The sequence below is a fragment of the Pseudophryne corroboree genome, chromosome 6 (assembly GCF_028390025.1).
Source record: "Pseudophryne corroboree isolate aPseCor3 chromosome 6, aPseCor3.hap2, whole genome shotgun sequence".
NCBI classification, from domain to species: Eukaryota; Metazoa; Chordata; class Amphibia; order Anura; family Myobatrachidae; genus Pseudophryne; species Pseudophryne corroboree.
This window is the reverse complement of record NC_086449.1, coordinates 350,098,984-350,119,943: the sequence shown is the minus strand read 5'-3', so window position 1 is coordinate 350,119,943 and position 20,960 is coordinate 350,098,984. Positions and strand designations below refer to the sequence as shown.

Genomic DNA, 20,960 nt, shown 5'->3' with positions numbered 1-20,960 from the left:
TTGACAATGTGTTCTCACCCATGTTTCCAGACACAACTTCCATCTCAGTCATCTGATCATTAGATGGTGGTAGTTTTAGTGCTGTGTTCCTCCTATGTAGCTATCCAGCGAGGGCAGTGCATCATCCCTTACTGTATGTCTTCAACAAAGTCACAGTGTTGCATATGGATGCCTTGTCTGTCCTTGAGAATAGGAATGTAATCTTTTAACCTCTCACTAGTATATCCAACAAGAAATTCTTCCACTTTCAAGCTGTGTAGCTTGACACTTTTTATTCAGAGATATTTTCATGGACTTGAGGGTGAGCTAAGTGAGGACCCGTGGACTGGGCTGACAAAGAATATATGAAAATGGCTGAATGTATCAGGGGTTTGCTCAATTAGCCAATAGCATGAGAAGTAACCTAGTGTCATCAGAGAGGAGGGCAACCACTGGAAACCAAAAGCCTGCTCCTGGAACCAATTGAGGGAAACTCAGCCCCAGGTCTGAACCTCAGGACTGTGAAGTTGGAAATAGTACTTGAGAATTCAGGAGCAGAACAGATAATCAATAGCTCATCTGGAATCCACTAGTAGTAGCACAACCAGAGCTAGGTGCCTAGAGCCTAAACCCTCAGAGAGGGACATAAATCCAGGCTCCAACAGCCAAAGTCGACCACTCCACTGCAGACTCAGCACGAACCCCGACACTCTAAACAAAAGGACCTTCAGGACACAACTATCGATGGCCACACCAATAGTACAGTGAGTAGAGAGTTGTAAACAGAAGCCTTGCTTGAAGTCACAAGGTATAGTAGACTGAAGACTTGGCACTTAAAAGCACTATTATAGTCAATGGTATTATCAGAATTCTTCAGACTACTGCAGGAATAACTCTGGAACTGGACTGGAACAGACTCGAAGATATGCAGGCTGAAGTGGACTGGATCCAAAATGACGAATAGCAGGCTTGAGCCAGACTGGAACTGAAGGATTATATCAGGCTGAACCGGACTGGAACCGTTTGAGTACAGCAAGCTTAAACCAGACTGGAATCAGAGGAGAGAGCACAGGACTGGAACCAGGGGAAACAGAAAAATTAAACCGAACTGGGATTGGAGTAGACAGCAGGCTTGAATCAGAATGGAAACAGCAGGCTTGAAATGGATTGGAACCGGAGGGGACAGAAAGCTGGAGCCTGACTGGGATCAGTGGACTCAGCAAGCTGGAACCAGACTAGGGTCATAGGAGATGGCAAGCTTGTACCTTACTGGAGCTGGAGGGGACGGCAAACTTAACCAGACTACAACTGGAGAAAACAGAAGGCTTAAACCTGACTAGCACTAGAGGAAACAGCAGGCTTAAACTGGACTCGAACCGCAGGACACTGCAGCACTGAAGACAGGATGGGGTATGCAGGCTGGATACTGGCAATAGCATTAACACTGAAGAGTGGATAAGATAGACTCCCATGCATCAGGGTAGAAGTAGCTTGCACAGTTCCAAGAAGCAGAAGCACAGGTTCAGGCAGCGCATTGGAGACAGAAGGCACACACACTTAAGAGTGAGTATACAGAGGAGATATGTTCCACATTGTTCCAACAGTGTGCTAGTGACAAGTGCAGCTTTATATACGGTACAGAAAATAGGAGAGAGCAGTCATGTGAGGGCGGCAGACAGGCAGTGACTGGATGTTAGCAATCAACTGATCAAATCCATCATGGCTACTCCCATGCATCTTATGAAAGTGTAGACATCACCCTGGAACAGGATGGCCCACCTTATAGAAATAACCCCGGACAGGATATAAGCTACTAAGTCTCAGGTTTATGACAAATATAATGAAAAACACTTTGCGCCTAAGATCTGTGATGTGTTGTAGACAACATTTCTCACCACCCCAAAGTTCATATGGAGTTTTCACCAGTATTCTGGAGAACAAACTGTGTCGCAAATAAGTAGCCGTCCTTGCTGGTTCACCCCAGTACATTTCATATAATCTGGAGTGTTAGCATGTTTTTGATCATTTATTTACAGTTCAGTTTTTTCCTTTCAACTACTCCATTTTGTGCTGGTGTATACGGTGATCTATGCTGTGTTGTCTGATGTATGTCCTGTAAATTCATCACAATTTTCACTTCAAAAGTGAGTGGATTTCACTGAAGCTTGTTACATAGAAACATAGAATTTGACGTCAGATAAGAACCACTTGGCCCATCTAGTCTGCCCTTTTTTTATCCTTTAGGTAATCTCAACCCTTTTTGTACCCTAATTCTTTGTTAATTCTTTGTAAGGATATTCATATGCCTATCCCAAGCATGTTTAAATTGCTCTACAGTCTTAGCCTCTACCACCTCTGATTGGAGGCTTTTCCACTTATCCACTACCCTTTCTGTGAACTAATTTTTCCTTAAATGTCCCCTGAACCTGCCTCCCTCCAGTTTCAGTGTATGTCCTCGAGTTCTAATACTTCTCTTCCTTTGAAGAATGTTTCCCTCCTGAACTTTGTTAAAACCTTTGGTATATTTGAAAGTTTCTATCATGTCCCCCCTTTCCCTTCTCTCCTCCAAACTATACATGTTAAGATCTTTTAGCCTTTCCGGGTAAGTTTTGTAATGTAGGCCATGCACCATTTTAGTTGCCCTTCTTTGTACACTCTCTAATGTATTTATATCCTTCTGGAGATATGGTCTCCAGAACTGGACACAGTATTCCAGATGAGGCTGTACCAATGACCTATACAGTGGCATTATTACTTCTTTTTTCCTGCTACTGATTCCTCTCCCTATGCAACCAAGCATCTGACTTGCCTTTCTCATTGCTTTGTTGCATTGCTTTCCTGCCTTTAAGTCACTTGAAATAGTGACTCCTAAATTCTTTTCCTCCTCAGTAGTTTCTATTATAGTACCCTTGATACTATATTTAGCCTTTGGGTTTTTGAGACCCAAGTGCATGATTTTGCATTTTTTAGCATTAAACTGTAGTTTCTATGTTCTTGACCATTTTTCAAGCCTAGCTAGGTCATCAATCATTTGTTTTACCCCTCCTGGTGTGTCTACCCTGTTGCATATCTTTGTATCATCTGCAAAAAGGCATACTTTCCCTTCAATACCATTTGCAATGTCACCAACAAAGATATTAAAGAGAACTGGTCCGAGTACAGATCCCTGGGGTACTCAACTGGTAAAATTTCCCTCCATAGATTGCACTCCATTTACTACAACTGTCTGTTTCCTATCCTGCTACCAGGTTCTTATCCATTTAATTGTTTTATAATCCACCCCCTCGCTTTCAAGTTTATTTAGCAGTCTGCGATGTGGGACAGTGTCAAATGCCTTACTAAAGTCTAGATATGCTACATCTACAGCTCCCCCTTGATCTATTATTTTCGTCACAGAGTCAAAAAAGTCAATAAGATTTGTTTGGCATGATCTCCCACCAGTAAATCCATGCTGTTGTTACTTGTCATTGTTACATAACTCCTGTAATGTATTCAATATTCAATCTTTGTTCTTCATTTCTTCATTAGATAATTGACTGTATATTTTAAATAGTCATCTGTAAGAGTCACTATGTACCTATTGCTTCCTGGTGTGAATAACTCATATGACCACTCACATTACTGTGTATTGGAATGAGTAGTCATGGATCTCCACTCTTACTTATTTTACGGATTGCTAAGTAGGACAGCATACAGGAGCAGTGTATACATATAAATACACATAAATGATCCTTATGGCTACATGCCAACAGCTCTGCTCAGCCTCACAGCACACAGAGAGCTAGGTGCTGGCTGAGCAACTCCGCCTCCCGTCACTAAACTCAGCTGCCTGGCATAATGAGACGGGGGCTGGCCGAGCAGCTCTGCCTCCGGCACTCTGCTCGGCCCCCAGCATATAGAGACACGAGGGCATGCTGAGAGGTAATGGCCCCATGAGTTGTGACCATGCCTCCTTGTCGTGTGCAGCCACTAGAATGGCAGGACTCTTTTAGAGCTACATTCCTTCCCTCTGTGCGCTTAGTCTTACCTATTTCTTCACAGTTTTGAGATGATCCGGGTATTCAACCACTTTATCTCCAGTTAATGCCTTTCTTCCTTTAGGAATACATTTGTCATTTTGAAATTTAGTGGTGAGTCTTTTTATGGTGAGACTTACAGACAAGATTCTATGAACAGCACATCAGATTATTGTAATTCATGAATAGACATGCCTAATTCATTAAGTGCTTTTACTACTCCCATCTGCAAGTTACTGCTTTAATGAGTGTGATTTACTTTCCTCTTAGACTCTTGGAATGTTTTTCTGATTCTCTGCTTTGCATATTGAGCAATCTTTCTTCAGGTGTCCCTATTTCACGCATCTAAAAAAACACCCTCCTTTCTTTATTATGTAACTTTACTGTATATTGTCAGCTGTAAGTGCTATTATAGTGTCACTTTCCATGCTGCAATGTATAATTGCCTTTCTAACCCAGCAGCTACAGAAATTACAAAGGATTGTGGTAGTGTACATCTGGATTTACCTATCCTGACACCTCTACCCAACATATATAATGGTAGATGCTCAATCAGCTTAATGATATTCAGGTGCTCGAAAGGGAGGGGTATTTCTAAGCAAGAAAAAAAGAGAGAAATTTTTCCCCCAGCACCCTGAATGATAACAGTAACCAGATATAAATCCCACATACTATTAGAATTCAGAGATCTTGGTTACACACATTTGCGCAAATATGTGTAACCAAGATCTCTGAATTCTAATATCATGTGGGATTTATATCTGGTTACTGTTATCATTCAGGGTGCTGGGGGAAACAATGTCTCTCTTTTTTTTCTTACCTCTACGCAACCAGCCCTGACATTAAATAAAAAGTATCTAGATTTAATAATTATACCTCCATGCCCTTGATGAATACCAATAGTAATTTAATGCAATTTTTATTCAATTCCATCCCAGCCATACATAGTATTAAATTAAAATCAGTAACATTTAATAAATAGCCTTATCCTATATATTAAAAGGCAAATGCTGCTCCTCACCACTATGGGAGGAAATTTAAGTGTTTTGCACGCTGGTGGCCACTAGATGGCGTCCGACTAAGCAATTCAAGTGTTGCTCCATTCGGACGTGCTCAGTCGCCGGCACTGACATTACTGATAAGTTGTCCTGTCATTTTCTGATGGGCTGGTAACTACTGTCATTTCTCCATAATCAGTTCAGAGCTGAAACTACTAGCATTCACATTTAATAAGCAGGCATACTCCCCACAACATATTTATTATTCTTCTATTATTTGTGACCACTATGTCCTGTAATTACATTATACTGGACATTGCATGAAATAGTAATAAGACTTTAACTGTCCATCACACCTGCGTTATGTGGGAAATTGTATTTATACCCCCCGTGATTGGAATGTAAAAGTTGCAATCTGGCACTGTTTGCGGTGACGTGTTCCAAGTCATATATGTTTGAGACTCATCCTTGAGCTAAACCACAAATGTGCCCAGAGGGAAAGGCTGGATTAAGGTTTGTGGGGGCTCCAGGGAAACATATTTTTGGGGCACCTACCAACAAAATTGTCAATATGACATACTAGCAATGTTATTAAAAAAGTATAATGTGTAAATACTCCCAGCAGAGCAGATGTGTTGCAGTGTGCATTATGCCAGACAGAACCCCAATTCACATTATGCCAAAGTGCCCCCACACTGGTTATGTTGTCCTTTGGACAACCATACCGGCTACATTGTTGTTAATCCAGCTCTGAGAAGACTGTGTAACTTTGTGCAAGGATCTGAATAAATATGTATAATTGAGTATTTAGGGGCCTATTTATCAATTAATAAGTGCGGGATATCCTCCTAAAACACTCATTTTTGGGAGGTACCTGCAAATATTATGTTTCCCTTGAATGTATTTACAGGGGTCTGTATTAGATATATCTACTGCAGTCTCCCATTTTCGACCGCAGTAACTTTCTATTGTGGCTGATTTATTGCAGAATCGAAGAGGCTCCGGTATATGAAGCATTCCGGAGCTTGGCTGTGATTGCTAAGAGATTGGGTAAAATCCACACCGGCTCCCTGCAGAGACATCTGCCACTGTGGAGCTTGTAAGGTGCAGGGGTGTCTGTGTCAGCAGTCACCGGGGAGATGGGGAGGGAGAGATTACAGCCTCATATTGTCTGGACTGTTCTGATTTTTACCCAATCCTGATTGCTAATGCCATCTTCTGTTACTGCGGGTGATCATTAATACATTCTCACAATCCTTAATTTTATATTGCCGGTATGAGCTTCAATAACAAATTTGCATTATCTGGGTCATGCATTACCTCTTGACCCCAAAACATAAATATAATATTATTGATAATTGAACTTTATTCAGTACTTTGTGATTTCCATAATTTATCGAGCACTTATCCAAGGGAAATTCTCATTTTATGATGGTCTTGATTCCTTCCTGTTTTTATTTTATTTTTATATCTTTAGTCATTTGTACCACACTAGGAGCAAAGCCACAAATCAATCCAATGACAGTAAAGTCCAAGGGTCACTTCTGCTGTAGCAACCTGTCAGCGCACTGTCACTGTCAGATTTTTGAATTCATGTATGAAACACAGTCATGCTTGGTTAGGGAATGTCCAGAGAAAATGGGGCCCAGTTTATACATATTGGTTTGGTGCCTACGCAGTGAATTATTTACTAGTGACTTAATGCACTTTCCCATTCCCTGATTTACAACTGTATGACATAGGGGGTCATTCCAAGTTGATTGCACGTAGCAACTTTTTGCTGCTCGTGCGATCAACTAGGCGCCGCCTTTGGGGGAGTGTATTTTAGCATAGCAGGGCTGCGTTCGCTTGTGCAGCCCTGCTATGCTAAAAAAGGTTCCTGCAAAACAAAACCAGGGTCAGACTTACTTACCCTGTGCGACGGATCCAGCGACGAAGGTCCCGGAATTTGATGTCAGACATCCGCCCTCCAAACGCCTGGACACGCCTGCATTCGCCTCACCGTGCCCGGAAAATGGTGAGTTGACGCCCCGGAGCGCCTCCCGCCTGTCAGTCTTCTTGCGATCGCTGCTGTGAAGACTTTTTCCGCTGGCAGCACCGCTGCCTGGCGACGGCCAACGACACGCGTGCGCAATGCGTCCGCCGTGCATGCGCATTTCTGACCCATTTGCACCGCAGCGTTGAACCTCTGCGTGTGAACGGGTCGGAATGACCCCCATAGCCCAGTTGCTGGCCACATTCACATACCCAAACATTTGCTGCATTGTATATCTCCCATTGCACAAGCCATTGTTTGCACAGATCACACATTATATTTATGTAATTTAGCTTGGAACCCTCCAGAATTGCAGTTGGAAAGGAGTCTGATGTACAGTAGGACACCCTTAGCAGACTCTGCCTGGCTTTCTTTTCACCAAGCTGGTACTGACTTCATACAGTACCAGTACTCAATTACGCCCCTTCAGTTGAAAGTGGATATCAAACTGAATTGTGTGCGACTCTGCATCACTTGTACTTGTGTTCACTTGCTTCCAGAGCTTGTGCAGTGTGAAATCATACAATCACGCATCATTCCGAAAGTGAGAATGTTGCCTTTTCTAATTCTATCACTATTACCCAGTTGTAATGGTTCTATCATTAGTGACTGAGATCTAGCAGAGATGTCTACAGTACCAAAGTGCATTGTTACATTTGCTCAGTGTTCATCCACTAATGCTTATCTGCTTACATGTCTCCTAATATTTGCTGTTTCTTTTGCTTGCTACAGCCGCTCCAGTGTCGTTCGCCATTACATGTCTGGAAGGTAAAACTACCGGTTTGTGTATTGGTTTGTGCACTGCCATAGGTAGTGCACCAAATGTATGTTTTTCATTTGTGAAATGTTCACACTGTTACTTATGTTCAAGGACGGCGACAGAGGGGGTCAATGGGGACATTTGGGCCCAAGGGTCAGAAGGGCCCCAAGGATACGGCACTTAGTGCCTGGTAGGTATGTAAGCCATTTGTCCAAATAGGGCAGCAAGCTGTAGGTGGTGTGGCCGCAGCCTCAGAGCGACAGAAGCCTCTCACACACAGTGACTGTGCAGCGTGAGTGTGCACCACTCTTTAGCTCGGTTGCAGGCAGTTACAGGACATGGCAGATGCTCCGCTGGCCAGGATTCTCATGTCCCGCGCCGACCTCTTCTGGTGGGGTGTGAGGGCCGCATGGTACCTGCTGTACAGTGTTTGGGTCTGAGTACTGGGGAGCGCAGTGCAGGTGAGACTCTCCCCAGGGTAAGAGTAGATTGGTGAGGGCATACATGGCTTTGGGATGGGTTGGGGAAACTGAGAATGCAGCATTAAGTCGTTGTGTAGAGACAGACTGGGGGGGGGGGGGGAGGAAGGAGAGATATACATATTTATATATGTGTATTAATATAGATTTATTTATTAACAGTTTCTTATATAGTGCAGCAAATTCCGTTCCACTTTAATATAATCTGAGGGGGCCCCAGAGATATCACTGTACCGGGCCCCAAGATTTCTGTTGCCGGCCTTGCTTATATTTGTCAGTTTGCATTTTGCAAGGAATTCCGATGCCTCAAGATCTGAGAATACAGATATCTCTGATCGATGGTCATTATCAGGCTAGTAAAGTAATAGCCATTTTAATTTTTCAGGAGAAAAATGTCCCGTTTTCATGCCATGACACATGGGATCTGGGATAAGTATCTGAACCCATGTGTTGTCGCAGATCTGGGGGCTGCTTATCCGGGATTATGCTTTGGGTGCCTAATAATCCCCAATAAGCGCAGGGTATCGGTGCTAGCCGACTAGCCCCTGGCGAATCAATTAGCTGTGGTAAGTTATCAGAGCTAGTTGAATACTGGCCGAAGTGTACATAATCATCTATAAATGGTAGATAGTCTCGTTACATGGTGAGATAAGAGCACAAAACTAGGAGCCGCAATTTGTCTACATATAAATAACTGAATGAGCAACAATGTTAGCTCAGTTGTTATATGAAAGACTTAACTCATGCATAGTTAATGATAAATGATTTTAATGGTCATTAATAAAAACTGATGTTATTCAACACATCCACCCTTGGTCATTACATGTAAATGCTGCCTGCTACACTGTGCACTGCATATTCTTTTTTGGTTGTAATAACTAGTATTCATAGAACTTTAACAAACCACTTGTCATATATTCAGTGTACTTGATACATGTCCCTTTTTCGCCAGGACCACATTTTGCAACATTATATCCCAACTGACTGAGGAGACACAGCCATGTTTTGAGACAACGTTGAAAGCCAGGGCTGTGTCTGAGGGATGTGATGCTAAATTTATCTGCATGGTGACAGGTAAGAGAAGATATTCAAAGTAGCCCTTTATACATATACCAAGACAAAATTAAATATAAAGAATTATGGCAGTAGTTTTTCCAAAGGTCCTCCAAAACCACTCTATTAAGTTGTGTTAAAATGCCAGTAAGTGTAATTCTTGAATTTGCAGACCTACAATGTTTCTTTATGTACAGAAGTGTACTGTAGACGTGTAGTTCATGGTGTTCCCACTTTAGCCTGTTTAAAGGCTCTTGTAAAATGAATCTGTGCCCATTGTTTGCGGTTTGGCAGGACAACAAATGACACAACGTGGGTGCAATAATATTGTCACATTAAAATGAAACCTTATACAGTATAACTGACAATGGTTAGTCATTTAAACTGTTGTGTTTTCTTTCTAAAATACTACTTGATTTTACCTCATATTAATCAAATGTGAGATGACAGTATATTTACCTTTATTATAAGTGGCTAATTTGTATTACATTTGTCAAAATAACCTTACAGATGTGGTGTCTCGGAAAAGTGTTAATAGAAAGTGCAAAGTAACATAGTAACATAGTATCTAAGGTTGAAAAAAGACAATTTGTCCATCGAGTTCAACCTATTTGTGGTCTCCCATGCAGGATTATTTTTGGTCTAAATTTTGTCTGACGCTGATGTCAGTCGTTGTGTTTTATTCCTCTTTTTATAGTAACTATAGTGCGTGACTACGCACCATAACCCTGGATAGCCTTATCCATTAGGAATTTATCTAACCCATTCTTAAAAGCGTTGACTGAGTCCGCTGTTACAACTCCCTCAGGCAGGGAATTCCAAACATGTATTGTCCTTACTGTGAAAAAACCTTTACGCCGCATTGTGCGGAATCTCCTCTCTAACCTAAGTGAGTGTTCACGTGTTCTCTGTGCTGATCTTACCCAAAACAGGTCCCGCGCAAGCTCTGTGTACCCAAAACAGGTCCCGCGCAAGCTCTGTGTATTGTCCCCTATATTTGTGGACGTTGATCCTGTCCCCTCTTAGTCTCCTCTTTTCCAGTGTAAACATGCCTTGCCTTGCAAGCCTTTCCTTGTATTCCAGCATCTTAATGCCCGTAATTAGTTTGGTCGCCTGCCTCTGAAGATTTTCTAGCTCCAGGATATCCTTTTTGTAGTATGGTGCCCAAAATTGTACACAGTATTCAAGATGTGGCCTCACTAGTGATTTATATAATGGGAGTATAACACTCTCGTCCCTTGCATCAATTCCCCGTTTTATGCATGCTAATATCTTATTAGCCTTCTTTGCTGCAATCATACTTTGGGTACTGCTGCTTAGTTTGCTATCTATGTGAACACCTAAGTCCTTTTCCAGTACAGAATCCTGTAATATTACCCCATTTAGTATGTAGGTGTTATTTTTGTTCTTGCTACCACATTGCATTACCTAACACTTGTCTGTATTGAAGCGCATTCTCCATTTGGCTGCCCATGCTTCTAGTTTGACTAAGTCGTTCTGAAGAGATTCAGCATCCCCTCCATATTTATAACCTTACACAATTTGGTATCGTCTGTAAAAATTGACACCATGCTCTCTAGCTCTCTGTTAGGACGTTAATGAAAAAGTTGAACAATAGTGGTCCTAGTACAGTCCCTTGTGGCACACCACTTAGCACTTCAGTCCAATTTGAAAATGATCCATTAACCACAATGTGCTGCTCCCTATTATCTAAACAATTTTTGACCCAAGTGTATATTGTGCTCCCTAGCTCTATTTCTTGTAGTTTATAGATAAGTCGCATGGGTGGTACTGTGTCGAAAGCTTTGGCAAAGTCTAAAAAGATTACATCCACCTCCTTACCCTGATCAAGGTTTGCACTTACTGTTTCATAAAAGCCAAGTAAGTTGGTTTGACATGATCTGTCCTTCACAAATCCATGTTGATTCCTTTTAATGACCTTATTGGCTTCAAGGAACGTCTGAATACTATCCCTTAGAATACCTTTCAATACTTTGCCCACTATAGATGTAAGACTAATTGGTGTATAATTACCCGGTTCAGCTTTACTTCCCTTTTTGAATATTGGCACTACTTCCACTATACGTCAGTCTTTGGGAACCATACCTGATATAACTGAATCTTTAAAGATCAAAAATAGCGGTCTTGCAAGTTCAGAGTGAAGCTCCATTAGAACCCTTGGGTGAATTTCATCGGGACCCGGTGACTTATTAATCTTTACATTTTTTAATCAGTCACAGACTACCTCCTCACTTAAACATAGAAACATAGAATTTGACGGCAGATAAGAACCACTTGGCCCATCTAGTCTGACCCTTTTTTTTTATCCTTTAGGTAATCTCAACCCTTTTTGAACCTTAATTCTTTGTAAGGATATTCATATGCCTGTCCCAAGCATGTTTAAATTGCTCTACAGTCTTAGCCCCTACCACCTCTGATGGGAGGCTATTCCACTTATCCACTACCCTTTCTGTGAAGTAATTTTTTCTTAAATTTCCCCTGAACCTGCCTCCCTCCAGTTTCACTTAAATAAGCACTTATCAGTGGGACATTATCATTATTGAGATTGTGTGTTAGTCCCTGAATTTGGTCCTCTCTTGTAAATACCGTTGAAAAAAACTCATTTAGTTTGTCCGCTATGTCATTATAATGTTTGATTAAGACTCCCAACTTGTCGTTTAAAGGGCCTATACTCTCCTTCTTTAATCTCTTGCTGTTGATGTACTTAAATAATTTTTTGGGATTCGCTTTGCTTTCCTTTGCTACTAGATTTTCAGTTTCTACTTTAGCCGCTGCTATTTCTTTTTTGCATATTTTGTTACAATCCTTATAGTGCTGAAATGACTTTGCATTCCCGTCAGATTTGTATTTTTTGAATGCTTGCCTTTTCTTGCCCATAAGTTCCTTTATCTTTTTGTTAAGCCACATTGGTTTGGGATTTTTATTCCTTTTTTTGCTGCTCGTGGGAATAAATTTGAGAGTATTTTCATCTAGCAGTGATTTGAATACATCCCATTTCTCCGTAGTATTTTTTCCTTAAAACAAAATTTTCCATTCAATATCCCTTAAAGCTTCCCTCATCATGTCAAAGTTGGCTTTACTAAAGTTTAGAGTCCAGGGGAAGAAATGGGTGCAGATGCACTATACAATCATTACTGTAAAATTACACTATATAATATAATAAGAGGTTGGTAGCATATAATTGGCCAATGATATGGGCTTGCTCTCCGCGTCGAGGTCACCTCTATCGAGCAAGTCCCTAACACTTTGGGGTTCACATTGGGATGCAGGGCACCCCCAAATCAGCCCAGCCATGAACCCCCCCAAGGCATCACAGTAGTGGAAAATTGTGAGGCGTAATAAAGTATAGGAGAAGCATAGGTAGTTAAAGTTTAGAGTCCTACTTGAGCCAGTATAGGACTTCTTATGAAAACTGATATTGAATGTCTCCATCAGTATCCATCTCTCTTCTCCTTTTTGCCTCCAAACTCCTTGAGCGTATTGTCTACAACGCCTCACTGTCTTTCTTTCTTCCCACTCACTGCTTGAACCTTTCTAGTCTGGTTTCCGTCCTCAGCACTCCACTGAAACTGCCCTCACGAAAGTCTGCAATTACCTCCTTGCTGCTAAATCCAGTGGCCACTACTCCCTGCTTATTTTCCTTGACCTCTATGCTGCTTTTGACACTGTAGACCACCCTCTCCTCCTGCAAACCCTTTACTCCCTTGGTTTGCGTGATACTACTCTCTCCTGGCTGTCCTCCTACCTTTCTGACCGTTCCTTCTCTGTCTCCTCTCATGACTCCACTTCCTCTACCAGTAGGTGTCCCCCAAGGTTCTGTTCTTGGGCCTCTCCTTTTCTCTCTCTCTCTACACATCCTCATTAGGTGAGCTCATTAGCTCTTTTGACTTAAAATATAATCTCTACGCTGATGATACTCAAATCTACATTTCCTCCCCTGACCTCTCCCCTGCTCTCCTCACTCGTATCTCCAACTGTCTCTCTGCTATCTCCTCCTGGATGTCCTAGTGCTTTCTTAAACTTAACATGTCTAAGACTGAGCTGATCATCTTCCCTCCCTCCCGCACAACCTCACCTCCCACAATTTCGTTATCCATTGATGGCACAACTATCTCCTCTAACCTCCAAGTGTGATGTCTTGGAGTAATCCTTGACTCCTTCCTCTCCTTCAAACCACACATTCAGTACCTATCAAAAACTTGTCATTTCCATCTCAAAAACATCTCCAGGATTAGACCCTTTCTCACCCAGGATGCTACTAAGCCCATCATCTACTCACTGGTCATCTCCAAATTGGACTACTGCAATCTCCTCCTATCTGGCCTCCCTCAAAAATGCCTCTCTCCATTTCAATCTATCCTCATTGCTGCTGCCCGTCTCATCTTCCTCACCAAACGTACTAAATCCACATCCCCTCTCTTGCAGGACCTTCAATGGCTACCCTTCCCATTCAGAATCCAATTCAAGCTTCTCACACTCACCTACAAAGCCCTCACCCACTCTTCTCCCTCTTACATCTGTGACCTTATCTCTCTTTACATTCCCACCCGTCCTCTTCGCTCTGCTAATGCACGCCATCTCTCCTGCCAACTGATTACCTCCTCCCACTCCTACCTACAACGTGCTGCTCCCTATCTCTGGAATGCTCTACCTCTCCCCATCCGTCTCTCCACCTCTCTACAAACCTTCAAACGGGCTCTCAAGACCCACTTCTTCACCAAACCCAGCCAACTCTCTTTCTAACCCTCTTGCCTATGCTCACTGTCTACCCCTTCTGTGTCACTCCGGTCTGTTAGCCCCTCACCTTTTAGTTTGTAAGCTCGCAAGAGCAGGGACTTCTTTCCTCATGTGCCTTTTCTTACTTACACTATCTTATACTCCATACTCCCTTTGTTGGCACCTAACCCCGGGTTTTCTATATCTGTCCTATATTGTCTTGTACTGTAAGTGCTGTTTTCTTGTTTGCTCATTTGATTATGTACTGTGTAGAGGGCACTGCGGATCCCTTGTGGCGCCATATAAATAAAGGATAATAATAATAATAATAAAAATAATAATAATAATGTGACCATATTGTGGTCGCTGTTTCCTATGGGCTCCCCTACTATAATATTTGATACCAATTCCCCATTGTTTGTTAATACTAGGTCTAAGATTGCATTGTACCTGCTAGGTTCCTCAATTAGTTGAACTAAGTAGTTATCATTTAGTGTGTTTAAAAACATATTGCCCCTAGCAGTATCACATGAATCGTTTTTCCAATTTATCTCTGGATAGTTAAAATCTCCCATCACTACTATGTCTCCTACTCCTGCTGCTCTTTCAATTTGCTTCAGTAACAATTCCTCATCAGACACATTGATACCAGGCGGCCTGTAGCATAAACCCAATACTAACTTTTTTATTCCTTTACCCCTGCATGCAGTTTCTACCCATAAGGTCTCAACAGTGTTTACAGTCCCCTCCTGAATATCTTCCCGTATATCAGATTTTAAAAACGGCTTTACGTAAAGACATACCCCTCCACCCCGTTAGTTTAATCTGTCTCTCCTGAACAGCGTATAACCCTCTAGATCAGCGTTTTTCTTTTTTTTTTTAAAGTTAGAATTTTTATTGAGGTTGATCAGAAGTCATAACATAACAAGAACAAACTTGTGCAGGGTAAGGATATCGAACAAGAAAACAAACATTTTACACACCTGATCAGAACAATAGCGACATTTCCATGAAATTATAGGCCAACAGGCATTAGTAACATGCACCCTGCAAAACTCTAGCCGTGTATCTGACCAGTCTCGTTTTATTTTACCGATATAGTATAATAAAATTTATACCAAATCTTGGTGTAATCTTGTGAGGAGTAAAAGTAGGAAAGAAAAAGAAAAGGAAGGAGGAGAAGAAGCTAGAGAGTGTATCTTAATAAAAGGGAAATATTGGGGATGTTACAAATAAGGAGATAAGAAAATAGGAACAGTTCTCTGTATTAGTGACTGAGAGGGAGATAACAGAGGTGATGGGGGTATCAGCTGAGTCAGCAGAATTAGCAGTATCAACATAGTCCGGGCATCAATAAAGATCGAGCGAGGTACCAAGGAGACCAGATGTTGTGGAACTGTGCCACAGTGTTATTCCTCAGGCTTGTAATATATTCCATGTTGGCTATATAGTTAATTTTGGATATCAGCAATGCCTTGGAGGGAGGTTTGTGGTCTTTCCAGCATTTAGCGATCAGAGATTTAGCCGCCATGCAAAGTAGCATGGTAAGCTTGTCTTGGGTTTTAGGTAGTAACGGTATGGGAGCATGCAATAGGGCAGTTTCAGGGGAAAGGTCTAGATTATGTCCGCATGTTTGAGCAATAAGTGCTCCTACCATTTTCCAAAAAGGGCGAATAGACGGGCACGTCCACCATATGTGGAAAAAGGTGCCCTCCTCTCCACAGAGTCTCCAACACAGATTTGATGTCGTGGGGTAAATGGAATGAAGTCTGGAGGGGACTAAGTACCACCTGGTGTAGATCTTATAGCATGATTCTCTGAGTGCCACACTAATGGAGGCTTTAGCGATGCGCATTCTGATTTCTTCCCATTGATCATCTTCCAACGGATGGGAGAGATCTGATTCCCAGGCTAGTTCATGGGGTTCACGGGCAGGCGGATCTGGGGTCAGAATCGAGTTGTATATTGTTGAGATATTACCCTTTTTGCCAATTGAAAGTATACACATATGTTCAAAGGAAGTGGGTGGTTTCAAAGGGGTAGTTTTAAGCTGAGATTTGAGAAAGCTAAGAATTTGGATGTAATGGTAATGACACGAGGATGGCAAACCAAGGCGTTCCTGAAAATCCCCAAAGGAGGTCGGTGCTGAGTGGCCCTTAACATGAATAAATCTCGTGACACCCTGAGATTGCCATGGGGCTGCTATTTTTCGCTCGCAGCCTGAGGGAAAGGCAGGGTGTCCCCAGATAGGTGTCAGAGGTGAGGGGTGTGAGGATAAATTATAGGTGCTACGGAGTTTGTCCCACAATCCAAGGGTAAATTTAATCGTGGGGATTGAATAAGCCGAGGCTGGCCTGCAGGACCTGGGAAGCCATAGAAGAGAGTCGAGGGGGACGCCCTGATATATTGAATTCTCAATATCGACCCATTTTCTGTTCCCTGGAGGGGAATGCCAGGACACCATGTGATTAAGGTGGCAGGCATTAAAATAAGCTTGAAGGTTAGGATATCCCAGTCCGCCCGAGGTGGCACTCTTAGTCAACAGTGTTCGTCTTAATCGTGACTTACGATGAGCCCAAATAAATTTGTTGCACAATGATTGCAATGAGGTCAAAGTCATTCGGGGCACCATTATCGGAATGGTCTGAAATAGGTAAAGAATACGGGGAAGGAAATTCATTTTTAGGGCGTTAATCCGTCCAATCCATGAAATGAATAATCTGTCCCATTTGTCCAAGTCTTGGGTGAGAGTTTTAATCATAGGAACAAAATTAGTCTGGTAAAGGCTGGTGTAGGATTTAGTAATGAATATGCCGAGGTATTTGATAGCCGAGGGTCTCCAAAGAAAAGGGAAGGAGGAGGTTAGAATCAAGTGGGTCTGGGGTTGGATATTAAATGCAAGGGCCTCAGATTTGGTGTGGTTTATTTTATAACCCGAGAGGGAACCGTATAGTAGTAATTCTTTTTGTAGATTAGGAAGAGAGATCAAAGGGTTAGATAAAGTCAAGAGCACGTCGTCCGCAAATAAAGATATTTTGTATGAGCTCTGCCCTACTGTAATCCCCCCTATGTCCGTATTAAGCCTAATACGGGCTGCAAGAGGTTCGATGCATAGAGCAAAAAGTAGGGGCGAAAGAGGGCAGCCCTGGCGAGTGCCATTCTTCAAACTAAATCGAGGTGAGCTCAATCCATTGGTCAGGACCATAGATGAGGGGTTGGAGTAGAGGGCCTCTATTGCAGTGATGAAATGACCATGGAGGCCAAATAAAGATAAAGTGGAAAACAAAAAGGGCCAGGAAATGCGGTCAAATGCCTTTTCGGCGTCCAGCGCCAAGGCAATCGCTGGTGTTTTCGACGAGTTTATTTGGTGAATCAAATCAATAGTGCGTCTGGTGTTGTCCGAGGCCTGACGGCCAGGGATAAATCCCACTTGATCAGGATCTATTAATGATGGCAACACAACGTTCAGACGAGTTGCTAGTATTTTGGCAAAAAGTTTAAGATCAGTATTTATCAGAGATATGGGTCTGTAATTTGTGCAATGCGAGGGGTCTTTTCCTGGCTTCGGGATTACAATAATGCGGGACGTCGTGGAGTCAGTATGGAAGGGCGTGCCCCGTAATATTTTATTAAACAGGGAGGTCATATGAGGGATGAGTTGAGGGGTGAAGGTTTTGTAGTACACCATCGGATAGCCATCCGGACCAGGTGCTTTTGAGGGTTTCTGGGTTTTCAGAGCCGCCTCAATCTCCTCAGCAGAAATATCAGCATTGAGAGTAGAGTTAGTTTCCTCGTCTATATGAGGAAGAGCGCATAAATCTAGGTATTGTTGTGCCTGGTCGGCTTGTGCTAAGGGGTTGGACGGGGGATCAAGGTTGTAGAGCGTCCTATAGTAGTCAAAGAAGATATTATTAATTTTTTTGGGGTCGTAGGTAATGTTACCTGAGGGTTGTCTAATAGTATGGATGGATTGGTTAGCTTTTTTGGCTCGTAATTGGTTAGCTAATAAGGTATGTGCCTTGTTACTTTTATCATAAAATGATTGATTGGCCCATCGAAGCGAGCGCTCAATATTCTCTGCCAAGAGGGTTTGTAGTTCATCTCGTGCTTTAGAAAGTTCGGCTAGGGTTTTTTTAGAGCGTGTGCGTTTATGTTCCTGATCCAATGTTGCAATATTGGCCCTCATTCCGAGTTGATCGGTCGCAAGGCGAATTTAGCAGAGTTACACACGCTAAGCCGCCGCCTACTGGGAGTGAATCTTAGCTTCTTAAAATTGCGACCGATGTATTCGCAATATTGCGATTACTAACTACTTAGCAGTTTCAGAGTAGCTTCAGACTTACTCTGCCTGTGCGATCAGTTCAGTGCTTGTCGTTCCTGGTTGACGTCACAAACACACCCAGCGTTCGCCCAGGCACTCCCACCGTTTCTCCGGCCACTCCTGCGTTTTTTCCAGAAACGGTAGCGTTTTCAGCCACACGCCCCTGAAACGCTGTGTTTCCGCCCAGTAACACCCATTTCCTGTCAATCACATTACGATCGCCGGAGCGATGAAAAAGCCGTGAGTAAAATTACTTTCAACATAGCAAAGTTACTTGGCGCAGTCGCAGTGCGAACATTGCGCATGCGTACTAAGCGGATTTTCATTGCGATGCGATGAAAAATACCGAGCGAACAACTCGGAATGAGGGCCATTATCCGTTAACAGGGCAATTTGGTTTTCTCGTGTTCTCTTGCGGCGGGATGCAAATTGGATAATGGATCCCCTGATAACCGCCCTATGGGCTTCCCATATAGTGGCTATATTGCAGTCTCCTTCTACGTTAACCGCAAAATAATCCCGAAGCTCTGTTTTAATTAAGTCTTGGAACTTAGGGATCTTCAATAGTGTCTCGTTTAGTCTCCATGTCGGTCTACCGTCAGGGATATCAAAAATATCAAATGTCGCAATTAAAGCTGCGTGGTCAGTCCAGGTGAGTGGGACTATAGAGGAAGAGCGAGCGGTGCGGGAGAGAGGTGCACAACTCAGGAACATATCAATACGAGAGTACACATCGTGCGGATTGGAATAGAAGGTATAGTCCCTGGTGGTCGGGTTAAGGAATCGCCAGACATCGAACAAACCAGCCTCGGCCATCCCCTTGTGTAATACGGAGGAATTCGGGGTTTGACTACTACGCAAGGGGCCGGACCTGTCCATGCCCGTGAGAGCCATATTGAAGTCGCCACCCACGAGTATTTTACCTCGTCTATATGAGTAAAGGTCGTGGAAAAATTTACGAAAGAATTTGGATTGGGCAGTGTTTGGAGAGTACAGGTTAGCCAAGGTAACCTCCTCGTGTCCAATTTTTCCTCTCACCATCACATAACGGCCTTCATTGTCGTGCTTACTGTCTAGGAATTGGAAAGGAACAGACCCCCTTATTAGGATAGCCACCCCATGTTTTTTTGATGTATGATTGGAATACCAGGCCATAGGAAATTGTTTAGATGTCAGAGAGGGATGGGAATCTGATTTCAAGTGTGTCTCCTGTAAGAAAATCACGTCACCTTTCAATGTCCTGAGAGATCTGTGGAGATGTGAGCGTTTCTGAGGAGTGTTCAGCCCTTTGACATTAATGGACAGGCATTTTAGCGGCATGGTTGAAACTGAGGAGGGGGTAATTCACTGGAGATCACTAGGGTCCCGGACTCTGCTAACACGAACAAGAGAGACAGAGAAAGAAGGGAAAAAAAAAAAAAGAAGAATAACTAAAGAATAAAATAGGAGTGTATGATTTTGTATACGAACAATGTTAGTTAAATAAATCAATCTTTCTGTGATTACAAGGGTGTTAATACACAGTTGTACTGTAACCGGGGTCTAAGAGAGGAGGGGAATAGAAGAAAGAGGAACAAAAGAGAATAAAGCAGACGTAGTATCCAGTAAGCAGGATACTCGGCTGCCAAGGTTGAGCTCTCAAAGAAAAGAAAAATGAGAGAGCTCACTGGCGGGACACAAATGCAATATAACAGACGAGGGTATCACCCCTCTATGCTTGATAATAACTTTAATCCCTAAGAGTCGGGGGAGGAGGTATCAAGATAAAGCACTGACGCCCCCCACCCGAAACCACTAACAAACAGAACGGGTGGACCATTGTGTAGCCCACTAAAACCTGTTTTAGGGGCGAAATATTCCTAAATGTAAAACTCGATAATTTAAGTGATCACATAACAAATAATAACATTTTAGTAACAACAATAAAACCAATGGTATGATCTCTGGACAGGTTGGCGGCCAGAGACAGCTCTCATGGCTTTGGGAAAAAAAAAAAAAAAAAATCCAATCCGTTAATTTATCTATTCGGCAATGGTTCCAAGCCGCCAACCAGCACTGCGAGATAACAACTTAGTGCTACGTGAGGCTTAAAGGTCCGCCAACAAGAGCCTTCTAAGAAGGAAATTAATGAGCATTTGTGTATGGAGCGGTACCTAAAACAGGGTTTACATATCAGTTGAGCAAGATTGAGGACAAGATTAGTTAGGTTAAACGTTATAAAAACATTAAAATTAAACGAAAGGAGTTTCACGTCTATGAGGTAGCAGCCGGAGTCAGCTGCAATTTTCGAAGCAATTTGTCCCCATCATCAGGAGAGCGAATGGTGTGAATTTTGCCATCAATCTCCACAATGAGGCGGAAAGGGAATCCCCAGCGATATTTATAACCATTGTCGCGCAGTGTGGAGGTGACAGAGCGTAAATCGCGTCGTTTAGCAATGGTCACTGGTGACAGATCTTGATAAATCTGGAGCCGGGAATCTTCAAATAAAATTGAGGTTGAGTTTCTGCACGCCAAAGTTATGTTATTTTTTATCTTGAAGGACAGAAATCGGAGGATAACATCACGGGGAGGTTCTGAGT

General features: G+C 42.6%; 1 protein-coding gene across 3 annotated transcripts in view; it reads left to right on the top strand.

Moving 5' to 3' along the window:
• ALPK3 (alpha kinase 3) overlaps window positions 1–20,960 on the top strand; it is a 204,118-nt gene that overhangs the window by 68,849 nt on the left and 114,309 nt on the right. For 2 of the 3 annotated variants that reach the window (XR_010179291.1, XM_063926567.1), the window contains exon 3: window positions 9,220–9,341. Coding sequence is in view for 2 of the 3 variants with exons in the window: in XM_063926567.1 (XP_063782637.1) it covers window positions 9,220–9,341 (122 nt within the window). In the remaining variant the exon portion in view is untranslated. Of the gene's footprint in view, window positions 1–7,762; window positions 7,797–9,219; window positions 9,342–20,960 lie in introns of those variants that run through there. The other variant, XM_063926568.1, reaches the window with a different exon arrangement.